Source organism: Desmodus rotundus, chromosome 10, assembly GCF_022682495.2.
Source record: "Desmodus rotundus isolate HL8 chromosome 10, HLdesRot8A.1, whole genome shotgun sequence".
Classification (NCBI taxonomy): Eukaryota; Metazoa; Chordata; class Mammalia; order Chiroptera; family Phyllostomidae; genus Desmodus; species Desmodus rotundus.
Genome location: NC_071396.1, coordinates 51,714,757 through 51,727,653, shown reverse-complemented (window position 1 = coordinate 51,727,653; position 12,897 = coordinate 51,714,757). Strand labels below are relative to the sequence as shown.

At 43.5% G+C, this 12,897-nt stretch overlaps 1 protein-coding gene across 6 annotated transcripts in view; it reads right to left on the bottom strand.

Moving 5' to 3' along the window:
• LOC112318205 (protocadherin alpha-C2) overlaps positions 1-12,897 on the bottom strand; it is a 186,943-nt gene that overhangs the window by 139,869 nt on the left and 34,177 nt on the right. Inside the window, exon 1 of one of the 6 annotated variants that reach the window (XM_053913152.1) lies at positions 7,126-9,606. The exons of 4 other annotated variants lie outside the window; for them this stretch is intronic. In XM_053913152.1, the coding sequence (XP_053769127.1) occupies positions 7,126-9,483 (2,358 nt within the window). In that variant the 5' untranslated portion in view covers positions 9,484-9,606. Of the gene's footprint in view, positions 1-1,572; positions 4,055-7,125; positions 9,607-12,897 lie in introns of those variants that run through there. One more of the 6 variants, XM_045183988.2, reaches the window with a different exon arrangement.

Sequence of the window (12,897 nt, the reverse complement as noted above, 5' to 3'; positions counted from 1 at the left end):
TAGTAACTACTTAATAAATAATACTAGCTCTAAGTGAATAAAGGTGGATTGGGGTGGTGACATTGTAGCACTCCTTAAACAATATGATATATTCAAGAACCTCAGCCCAAGTTCAAGTAGAATATGAAGCCTGAAAAAAAAAGTGCAAGGACAGAGATATTCGAAGGCGTAAATCTAGATTTCAAGTGTGTTGTGCAGACAGAAATAGACAGGTTTTACCACAGAAGTTCAGAAACTATTCAAGTTTTGAAAAAATAGATTGTTTTGTAGCATATATCAAACATGTGTTCTGTAGAATGAAATAAAAATTATTGAAATGTTTTATGTAATTTACTTGCATTTTCATGGTTACGCTATGGTGACTCTACTCTAAAGGCCACTCTGATCTTTCTCGACTGGGTTTTTAATTAAGGAACACCTTGTAAAATACCTAACACAATGAAAAAAAATACCTGAACAGAAATATTAATCACATCACAAAAACTCAATACAAATGAAATTTTAAATGTAAATTTGAAAAGAAGTGCTTGAACTAATAATAAGACTGGGAAGAACCACCAACTTGAAAGTCACAAGCCACAATTTAGGAAGAATAAGTTTACCATGTAGTAACTTTAAAGCTTCATCACCTGCTGTCCAGATTTCTATCTTTTGCAATATTAAAGAAAAAGCAAATACTCATATAATCTGGTAGGGGTAATTTTTTAAGTTCCAGAGTATGAATTTCAAGAGAATACAAAGTGTAGAATGTAGGTAGATATTCTGTATCATTACCAGAAAAGTATGATAAAAAAGAGAAAGTATTCTTGAAGAATGTTTCAGTCAGGAAGTATTTTCTCCAATATCAGATAAAATATAAATTTCAAACAGATGTGAAGTGTACAAAAGAATCTCAATCGACACTTTTATGATCTACGTTGTCAGACATATAGAAATATTTTACAGTTTTAATAAGAATTATACTTGTAACATTATTGTTCGAATTACATTCCCAAGGTTAAATAGCTATTTTCAGGTGTGTGCTAGAGGGTCTCGCTGAAGTTACAGACGCTGAGTAGCGCTGATCAGCCCCGCCCCCAGAGGTTCTGCATCCAGAGAAAGATACAAAACTGCATAGTTGACAAGGTAGCCATTACTACATATTTATGCTATGAGGTTACTCAAAAACAATGCTATTAGACTAAAATATTATCCATACCATGGAAATGAAAAAATAAGAGTGATGTTGAAGTTTACTTCATGTGTTACAACTAAATTGGTTTTCACAAAATAGATTTTCAGGTACCCTGACATTAGCAGTTTAGTAATTCAATGAGGTTTCAAATAAAAATGATTCCCACCTACAAGTAATGTTCAGTGTATGGTTTACAGTGGTTCTCAGTTGGAAGTGGAAACAAATATAAAATCAGCTATAATTTTAAGGTATTCAGTTTCTGGTAATAAATATTTTAAATTACCCAGATGTCTAAAATTAAACGGATGAAAATCATTTAAATGTACTGCATAAGTAATAAGAATATTTATAGACTAAATAAATAAGTATATTAATAAATAACATAAAGAGCAACGCACCTTCCCAGAGGAGTCAACAGAAGCTTCTGGATCTCCCGTTGCAACTACAGATCCGGGAGGACCCGGAGGCAGGCTGGGGCTGAAGGCCATGAGGTCCGTCTTGGGCGGGCCCTCCCCAGAGCACACCCTCTGCCGCCTCTGCTGCGAGTACGACCAGCTCCCCACAGCGCTCGAGCACACCAGCCTGGGCTTCCCCGGGCCGCACGCGCCCTCGCTGGGCGGCGCCGAGCACCGCAGCGCCGTGTACAGCAGCAGCGTGAGCACCAACAGGCTGGACACCGCGCAGATGGCGATGATCAGGTACACGTTCACGTCCACCAGTGTCGTCTGCACGACCTCAGCACCAGAAGATGCTCGCGACGAGGTCTTCGGCATCTGGCCACTGTCCACCAGCGACACCAGCACGGTGGCCGTGGCCACCAGCGCAGGCTCCCCATGGTCCTTCACCAGCACCAATAGGCGCTGCCGCGGAGCGTCCTCCTCGTCCAGAATGCGCGTCGTGCTGATCTCGCCCGTGTACAGCCCCACGCGGAACGGGCTGCGAGCACCACCCGCTGTCAACTGCAGCTCATAAGACAGCCACGCGTTGTACCCAGAGTCCGCGTCCACTGCGCGCACCTTCGCCACCACGTGGCCAGCACTCACAGACCGAGACACCACCAGCTCCTTCAATCCCCCGGCCCCACCACCCGCCCCAGGGGGCAGCAGCGCGGGCGCGTTGTCGTTCTCGTCCAGCACGAACACCTGCAGCGTCACCTTGCTGCCCAGAGGCGGCACGCCCGCGTCGCGCGCGCTCACCTGGAACTGCAGCAGCTCCAGCTCCTCGTGGTCCAGAGGCTGCAGCGCGAACACCTTGCCGCTCTCCGCGTGCACGGACACGTAGCTCGACAGCGCGCGCTCGCCCACCCGCCGCTCCACCAGCGAGTAGGACACCAGCGCGTTCTCCTGCGCGTCCGAGTCCCGCGCGGACACCGTGAAGATGTGGCAGCCGGGCGCGTTGTTCTCCTTGACGAACACCGTGTACTCGGGCTGCGCGAACGTCGGCGCGTTGTCGTTCACGTCTGCCACCTCCACGGACACGCTGGCGGTGGCCGACAGCGAAGGGGAGCCCCCGTCCCGCGCGGTCACTACTACCGCATAGTCCGCCACGCTCTCGCGGTCCAGGGCGCTGTCCAGCACCAGCGAATAGTAATTCTTGAAAGTGGACACCAGCCTGAAGGGGACATCGGGTGTCAGGGTGCAGGTCACCTGTCCGTTGGCACCGGAGTCGCGGTCGGACACGCTGATTAGGGCAATCACAGTGCCCAGCGGGGCGTCCTCCCTCACTGGAAGGGATAATGAAGTCAAGGAAATCTGAGGGACATTATCATTCACATCTAAGACTTTTACCAAAACTGTGCAATGATCCACCATCGGCGGGTGGCCTCTGTCCGTGGCGTCAATGCGGAATTTATAGGAATTCACTTTTTCAAAATCCAGATTCTTTCGAATTGTTATTTCTCCGGTATTCGAATCTATGCTAAATTGCTCAATAACCGTGGGTGGAACAAGGCTATTAAAAGAATAAAAGATCTCCTGATTAGATCCTTCGTCAGGATCAGAAGCATTCAGTCTGATAACTACTGTTCCGTTGTGTGAGTTTTCGAATATTCTTGCTTCATATTCAGACTGTTGGAAACTGGGAGCGTTGTCATTCACGTCCAGCACAGTGACCAGAACCTGAAGGGTGCCAGTGAGCTCAGGTTTGCCTCCGTCGGTGGCCATGAGCAATAAGTTATGTTCGGGAGTTTCCTCTCGGTCCAGAGATTTCCTTAAGATGAGCTCAACTTGCTTATTCTCTTCACTCTTTGAATTCACCTCTAGCATGAAGTAATCACTATAGCTAAACTTATAGGTTAAAACGGAGTTAGCTCCAATATCTGCATCCAAAGCACCCTCTAGCGGAAACCGAGAATCTGGCAATCTTGATTCTGAAACAAATAGCTTTTGCTCCTTTACCAGGAACACAGGCGGGTTGTCGTTTATGTCCTTCACCTCCACCACCACGTGGAAAACCTGCAGCGGCCGCTCCACGATCACCTCCAGGTGGATGCTGCACTCCGCGCTCCGCCCGCACAGCTCCTCGCGGTCGATCCGGGAATTCACAAACAAAATGCCATTCTGCAGATTTACCTCCAGAAGGTCCTCGCGGCCTTTGGACGCCACCCGGAACAGGCGCGGCACCAGCTCGGCCAGCTCCAGCCCCAGGTCCTGCGCGATGCGGCCCACGAAGGTGCCGTGTTTGGCCTCCTCGGGGACCGAGTAGTGCACTTGGTTGCTCCCAGTCTCCCTGGCGGCCAGGACCAGAAGCGAAAGCAGCAGACATCGGACTTCTGGGCCTCCTCGCCAAGAAAACACCATGTCAAGTTTTCGTTTTATTGCTGTCAAAGAGCCTGTTTGATATGAGAGGAACTACTGCAATGCCTGGAGTCTTTAATCCAGTTCCGCTGCCTCCGCCATTGTTCAGCATTTAGAGACGGATTCAGGACTCCTGGAGAGGTCTGGAGCTTGGCTGGACAGAACTTCTTTGCAGACAGCGACATCATGCGGCTCTGAAGGGTAATAATTATTGATTTCACTTACCTTCTCTGCAATGGGGTTCTTTTAATCCAGTGAATATTTTCTTTTCCCTTATCCTGTGTAATAGTCACTCTTCACGTTTAACAGTCGTAGAGGCATTTATACCGTCTGGCTCCTTACATTAATTTTGTTCCAGCTGGGGCTCTCTTTCTTCAAAAAGAAATTTCTTCCCAATATTTTAAACATTGATATGTCTACCTCAAAAGTTAGTACTTATTTATTCACATTAAATGCCTCAACAGTAGGTGGTTAAGCTTTCCTTTGAATTCATATGTTAGCAATTCTGAATGGTAAAGAGTTTTCAAGCGACTTGTGACCTTCCCATGACCCAAGATTCCGGCATGCTTGAAGTGCCCTAAAGGGTGACTGTGATTTAAAAAACACCTTTACTTAATGAGATGTGTCTTAATATATTTAATTGGAATCTCTGTAGAGGCACTTATCGCTGACCTTCTATTCTAGTTATTTTTGGACAACAAAGAAACCCTTTTCTTAAAATCAGAAAAGACTTCATAAAATATGTATTAACCAGCATCCTTTACATTAAAGGTTTTCTTGGGAGGTAAGAGAATTTCATCAACTTATCCCTAAGTGAAGATTTCTAATTTTTAAAACTTATGTAAAGCAGCACATATGGCTTTTATTCAAGTCCCCAGCAATTCAGATGTGTGGAAATGTGATTAACATATAATCACAGTGACATTCTTGGTAATAAAATAAATATATTTAAAATTCTCACATAAATGCAAACACTATGGAATAGAGAAATAGGCATATTCTGTGAAATTCCTTACATTGTCCTCACTTAACATAATCAAAGACTATCTCTATAGTTCATTTAAAATAATGAGAAAGGTCATCTACAGATAATTGCATTGCCAAACATCTCTATGAGGACTTTTTATGAACAAAAGGAAATTCCATAGCCTTAGTATGTCAGAGATTAAATTTCTAAAAACAAAGTGCCTTAATAAGGAAGTGAATAAAGATTGGAGTTTGGAGGGGGAATTTTATCAACTTCTAGTAATTCCCCCACCCCAAAAGTAGAGTTTTATAATATTCTTTAAATATGCTTGGGGAAAAGTTTGTAATGCACATGAGAATAAAAGAAAAATAAAGCAATAAAAAACAGGATTACAATTACCATCATCAAGAGTTAGAATATTCACAGGTTTTCCTACAAAATCGACTCTTCTTTCAACAAGAGCGGCAACTTTGGTCTGGTTATGTGGGTACAAACTACTGCTCAATGGTAAATAATTCCACTGATTCTGGGAAAAGTTCTTGAATTTTTAAATCTCTACCTGTATGCAAAAGAACACTGAAAACAATATACAGACACCCAGGAATAACTTCCAAAGGTATGCTAAGATTTTACCAACTATAAAAGTGGACAGTAATTTCTAACCAGTCAAAAAATTTTAATTAAAATATTTTACAAATTGTAAAAGTTGAAAATATTAATGGTTATTAGTTTGTATAATTAAGATATTGTTCCACTCATGTACAAAGGGAGAAACAAATGAATAAATTATTATATATCCATACAATAAAAAATACAGATATTTTTTAAATAACAAAAACAGTCAAATGACCAGAAATCTTTTAATGAAAGAATATGGCATAAATACCAAGATATAGTGAAAAAATGAGTGCAGAAGATTAGGTTAAGTGCAATCACTTGCTGAAATAAAGGCAGAGTGTATATACTTACATACATACAAAATCTTGGGAGAAACTAAAAAATTTCTAAATATTTCAGCAATTCAGAGAGTTCAAAGTGAATGGTTTAGGGTTGAAGGTGATAGAAAGACTTGTCACTGTATAGTAGATTCGATTGCTTGAAATTTTAAATGTGAATATATTAACTATACAAACAAAGAACAAAATAAATATAATATTGAAATGTCATTTAAATCATATTTTGAGTTATAAATAATATTCACCATGGACAAGGCAAAATTCTACACCGTAATTTAAAAAGAAGTCAGTAACTAGACAAATAGGGTGGAAAAAGAGAAAATAAATTAGTGTGATATGAAATTAGGATAATTCAAGTTCTAGGCTAAACATTAAAAAGGCAATATCGAAGAGATGATGTTGAAATATGTTTTTTAAGATTTAGTTAGTTAGTTAGTCAGTTAGAGGGAGGGGAAAAGAGAGAGAAAGAGGAGAGAAACATCGATGTGCAAGAGATAGAGCGATCAGTTCCCTCTAGAAGGCCCTAAACTGGGAACCCCATCTACAACTCAGGCAAGTGCCTTGACTGGGAATCAAACCGGCAACCTTCAAGCCGGCACTCAATCCACTGAGCCACACCAACCAGGGCAAAATATGTTTTTATATAATATGTCAAATATATTAAGTGTTTTTATTTATTGTTTTAAAATATTTTATTTTTAGAGAGGGGAAAGGAGAGGAAGACACAGGGAGAGAAACAGCGATGTGAGAGAGAAGCATTGATCAATCAGTTGCCTCTTGTAAGCTCCAGACAGGACAAAACCTGCAACCTGGGCCTGTGCACCAACTGGAGATCTAACCGCTGACCTTTGCGTTGGGATACTACACCCAACATGCTAAGCCAAGCCGGTCAGGGCAAACACATCGTTAGCCTTTAAAAATTTATAAAGACTTCATAATAAAGTGTGGACATGTAAAGATTCAGTTAGGGAATTCCACTATATAACACAAAATGAACCTATTATTCCATTAGTAAACATTTTATACAAAAATAAAACACAAATATAAATTGCGAATTTTAACTCCCAAGATTGCACGAAAGTGTATGTTTAATGTAACTATATTCAAGGTAAAGAAACAGTGCAAATAGAGCAAATACAGTAAAAATTGAATAAATTATATAGGAACTGATTTAGCAGAAAACCTTTAAAATGTGTTTTTAAATTGCTGAAAATAAAATTTCTTTAGACTTACCTTGTCTACGGAGCCTGGACCATGAGGTAGGCTGGGGCTGAAGGCCATCAGGTCTGTCTTGGGCGGGCCCTCCCCAGAGCACACCCTCTGCCGCCTCTGCTGCGAGTACGACCAGCTCCCCACAGCGCTCGAGCACACCAGCCTGGGCTTCCCCGGGCCGCACGCGCCCTCGCTGGGCGGCGCCGAGCACCGCAGCGCCGTGTACAGCAGCAGCGTGAGCACCAACAGGCTGGACACCGCGCAGATGGCGATGATCAGGTACACGTTCACGTCCACCAGCTGAGTCTCTGCTCTAGGGGAGCCCGATGATGCCCGGGAGAAGGCCGCAGGTGCCAGGCCACTGTCCACCAGCGAGAGCAGCACAGTAGCCGTTGCCGCCAGCGCCGGCTCCCCGTGGTCCTTCACCAGCACCAATAGGCGCTGCCGCGGTGCGTCCTCCTCCTCCAGAATGCGCGTCGTGCTGATCTCACCCGTGTACAGCCCCACGCGGAACGGGCTGCGAGCACCACCCGCTGTCAACTGCAGCTCATAAGACAGCCACGCGTTGTACCCAGAGTCCGCGTCCACCGCGCGCACCTTCGCCACCACGTGGCCAGCACTCACAGACCGAGACACCAGCTGGCTCACAGCGCCGCCCCCGCCTCCGCCTGCCCCAGGGGGCAGCAGCGCGGGCGCGTTGTCGTTCTCGTCCAGCACGAACACCTGCAGCGTCACGTTGCTGCCCAGAGGCGGCTCGCCCGCGTCGCGCGCGCTCACCTGGAACTGCAGCAGCTCCAGCTCCTCGTGGTCCAGAGGCTGCAGCGCGAACACCTTGCCGCTCTCCGCGTGCACAGACACGTAGCTCGACAGCGCGCGATCGCCCACCCGCCGCTCCACCAGCGAGTAGGACACCAGCGCGTTCTCCTGCGCGTCCGAGTCCCGCGCGGACACCGTGAAGATGTGGCAGCCGGGTGCGTTGTTCTCCTTGACGAACACCGTGTACTCGGGCTGCGCGAACGTCGGCGCGTTGTCGTTCACGTCTGCCACCTCCACGGACACTCTGGCGGTGGCCGACAGCGAAGGGGAGCCCCCGTCCCGCGCGGTCACTACTACCGCATAGTCCGCCACGCTCTCGCGGTCCAGGGCGCTGTCTAGCACCAGCGAATAGTAATTCTTGAAGGTGGACACCAGCCTGAAGGGGACCTGAGGTGTTAGGGAGCAGGTCACCTGCCCGTTGGCTCCAGAATCCCGGTCAGACACTTTAATCAAGGTTATGACTGTGCCGGGCTGAGCATCCTCTGAGATAGGAAGAGACAGAGAAGTGACAGTCAACTCTGGAGCATTGTCATTAGCGTCCATAACTTCCACAATAACAGTACAGTGACCAGCCAGTGGAAGGTAGCCTCTATCAATCGCCTCTACTTGAATATTGTAGGCTTTAGTTTCTTCGAAATCGATATGTCCTATTGCTAGAATTTCTCCACTTATTGGGTCTATATAGAATTTAGATTTCGTATCTGGAGAAACATCACTAAAAAATGAGTAAATTATATCCCCATTCAAGCCCTCGTCTAAATCTGAGGCATTAAGTTTAATTACCAATGTTCCATTGGGAACATTTTCTGGTAATTTCACTGCATAGAGCGTTCTGTCGAAAGCTGGTGCGTTGTCATTGGCGTCCAGCACCGTGATGTGTAACTGAACAGTGCCAGTCAGCGCAGGTTTGCCGCCATCAGTGGCCGTGAGCACTAAGAAAATCTCTGGAGCTTCTTCTCTGTCTAAAGGTTTCCGTAGTACAAGTCCAAGAGATCTTACCTGTTCCTCTGTGGCTGGTGCGTCCAGAGAGAAATACTCATTGGGGCTCAGTCTGTAAGTCAGCAGAGAGTTCTCCCTGATATCTGCGTCGGATGCTCCCTCTAGTGGAAACCGAAAGTCAAGAGGCCTGGATTCCGAGATAAACAGATTCTTTTGTGTTCTTGGGAACAAAGGGGGGTTGTCGTTAATGTCCTTCACCTCCACCTCCACGTGGAAAACCTGCAGCGGCCGCTCCACGATCACCTCCAGGTGGATGCTGCACTCCGCGCTCCGCCCGCACAGCTCCTCGCGGTCCATCCGGGAATTCACAAACAAAATGCCATTCTGCAGATTTACCTCCAGAAGGTCCCCGCGGCCTTTGGACGCCACCCGGAACAGGCGCGGCACCAGCTCCGCCAGCTCCAGCCCCAGGTCCTGCGCGATGCGGCCCACGAAGGTGCCGTGTTTGGCCTCCTCGGGGACGGAGTAGTGGACCTGGCCGCTCCCGGTCTCCCAGGCGGTGACAATTATCAACAACAGCAGTAGATTTCGGTTCCCCAAGTCGCCTGGATTCGAATCCACCATTTCAAATTATTGTTTTTTAATTTTAGTCAGCGCGACTTGTCTCAAAATGTATAGGAATCTTCCTATTCCTTCTTTAGTCTTCCGATGTGCTCCTCATTGTTCAGTTCCTGGACAATGTAACAGTGCGGGGAGTCTTCCCAACGTGAAAATGAATGACTTAGTTGCGTCTTTAATGTGAGAGAATTTCACGGTGAAGAGCGACATCATGTGGCCCAAATGGTAAGTACGGATTACAAAACTCAGCTTGATATAATAAGATGCAAAGTTTTATTTCAACCTCTGAATTTTTCCTTTATTTTTGTTAAAGGAAACATTCTCATGCTTCCTAATGGCATTCTTAGGAAACTTAACTTCTGAATATTTAGTATGATCATAATTGTGGTTTCCTTGTCCCTTGACAACAGGTATTTCCACAAAGTTTTAAAATAAGGATAAAAATCAAAGTGACACCCCGGCTCAGTGGATGGAGCGCGGCCTGCAAACCAAAAAGTCACTGGTTCGATTCCCAGTCCGGGCACATGCCTGGGTTGCAGGGGCCAGGTCCCCAGCTGGCGACTGGCCAGATGCAACCGATCATGGATGTTTCTCACACATTGATGTTTCTCTCCCTCTTCCTCCCTCCCTTCCCCTATCTCTAAAAGCAAATAAATAAGATCTTTTTTAAAAGTCTAAGTGACAACCAAATCATGCTACTTTTAAAATCCTTTGATCGGATTCAGGAAACACTATTTTTTTAGACTTCGGATAAGAAAATTCTTGTTCTCTCTAGGGATTCACAATCTCAAGAGTCTACCAATGGAAGAGAGTCTTAGAAAGGTTGTTTTTCAGAGTAAGGAATATAAGCAACTAATTTATATACTTTCCTTAAGAAAGGTTGGTTTGGGGGACCTTTGAAGGAAATAATTTGTATTATGTGAATTTTGTAAGGAGGAAGTATTCTGAGTTTCTCTTTTCATCAGAATTTATGTATTCTGTTTCAAGAGTTTATGGTTCTTATATCTCTTTTTTTCTTTCCATCCTTTCTAAGCCTCATGTTTTATGAATATGCACTGTTTTTATAATCTCCAATATGACTTAGATTATTTATTTTATCATGTAAGTTTATTTCATTAGATAAATGTTGGTACTCATCTGTTATACTAGAGCAGTCCTTTAATCAAGCTTTGGGCATTTTATTGTCTTTATAGTACTTAACAGAGCAAGTTTTGAATTGTCATTCCCATGTTCCTAACTACAAGTAAAACAACTACATCTGCATTCTAATGCTTTTCGAAGTTGATCTCTGCCTAAAGGAGTTCTAAATATTGCTGCCATCCTGAATTATTGCAACTGCATCTGATTGTGTTTTCTTGTCATAACCCCATTTATTCTTTACTTAACCCTGATGCTCATCTTCCTGCAAAACATCTTTATTCCTACTACTTCACACTGACATTAGAGGTGAGCTAGAATTTCTTTGTGTAGTACTCAAAGTTACCAAAAAGATTTCTCTCATATTAATTTTCCTGTCTTATTTCATACTCTTTCCTATCAGAACCATATGTTTTTATGAAAACAAACTACTCCTTCTTTCCAGGTACCTTTGGAATTTTCTGTGTACTCATTTATTTAAGTTCATCTGTTTCCAAGAATACCTGTTATATTCATTATCCTCCAGGGGAAACTCCTCCATTACAAAACCCTAAAAATATCCTAACTATTGAAGGGTTCCTCCAACAAGGAAAATAGGCAGATATTTCTTTTCAATTCCAACCATAGGGATTTACTTTGCTTGTGCCTCAATATTCTGCCTTCTAAAATGGTCATATTTTTGTATGACATGTATCTTTATTTTTCTATAAACGTCTTGAAGCCAGGCACTGGGTCCTGTTAATTCAATGAGTCTTGGCACAACACCATGCTCTTGGAGACCTGCCTAGAACCTTTTCAAAATGTTTCTTCGAGAGTAGTGGCTATGGCTCGCCTCTGCTTCCTAAGAAAGCCTGTTGTTTGCAAGGGTGTTATATATAATTATCTACCCGAATGATGCTCTTTATTGATTAGTATAACCACGGCCTATTTTGTCACCCTTAAGCATGTGTTTAAAAATTATTATGTGCTTATTTTAAAAAAACAAAAACATTACGAATGGTTTTGCAATTTCAAGAATAGAAAGTGAACACATTTATGGAAAACATAAACCCCAACCGAGTCCTCTCATGGATCTTGAGCAACTTTCAAGTGTGAGAAAATACACCATTCCAGCTAAAGATAATCTAGTATTTCCTGGTAAAACTTGACAACCAAGGAGTTAAAATCACCTTCGGCAAAGCACTGAGGGTTCAGCAAATTAAATGTCTTTTATGAAAGCAAACATTTTTTTTCGCTTCCAAGTCTCAATTCAATTTTTGACTTTGAAAAATGGGTTTTAAGTCATCTTTTCAGTATAGTACATGGCATTCAAAATGCTAGAGACATCTTGGATTAATTTGGTAATTATGGCTCCCCCGTGAATAGCAAAACATGCAATGTCCACATAAAATTAATGTAGAGGCCATGAAGACAACTTTTTGACATTTTAAATTTTCCTATTTTTTTGCAAAATAGTAGCTAATTTGCTAAACACTGTTTAACAAATGCTATTATGGGTACTTTGTAAGTATCAACTTACTAAATACTTCAAGTTCTTTGTGACAGATACTGTTCATCATCCCAACTTTACAGCTGGGAAACTAGAAACTGGAGGTTTAAACAATTATCCTTACTGCACAGAACAACATTGGTAGGGACGAAATTTGGGAAAGAAAGAATGGCTTCAAAATTCACAACACTTAACACTATAATCTGCTGCTTTCATGTACAGAAATAGTGAGCAGCTTAAGTCATAATACAGAAGGAATAGTGAACACATTAAGTCAGAAGATATAGCTCTCTGTACAAAAAGATTGGCGGTGTCTAAGGAACACAGATTTTAGATGGATTTACTTGATCAAAGTCCAGATTCCCTTGAAGTATTATTTCTCCCATGTTCGGATCCCTGATATACTGAGCAATAATGTGGGTGTCACATGGTAATTAAAAGAGTATGAAGTTTCCCCTTTCACTCCTTCATCCCAATCAGAAGAATTAAGTCTGCCAACTAGACTTCTGTCCTTTATTTCTAAGTGGTTTAAAAGGCCAACAACAAACATTACAGATTCTTGGAATCACTGGGGTCAAATGGAATCTAAAGAACAAGATAATATGGCCCTGGCTAGTGTGGCTCAGTGGATTGAGAGATGGCCTGCGATCCAAAGTGTTGCTGGTTCTATTCCCAGTCTGGGCAGAATCCTGGTTTGCAGTATCCCAGTGCCCCGTGAAGGGTGCTGGAGAAGCCACCACACATTGATGTTTCTCTCCCTTTCTTTCTCCCTTCTTTACCCTAAAAATACACTT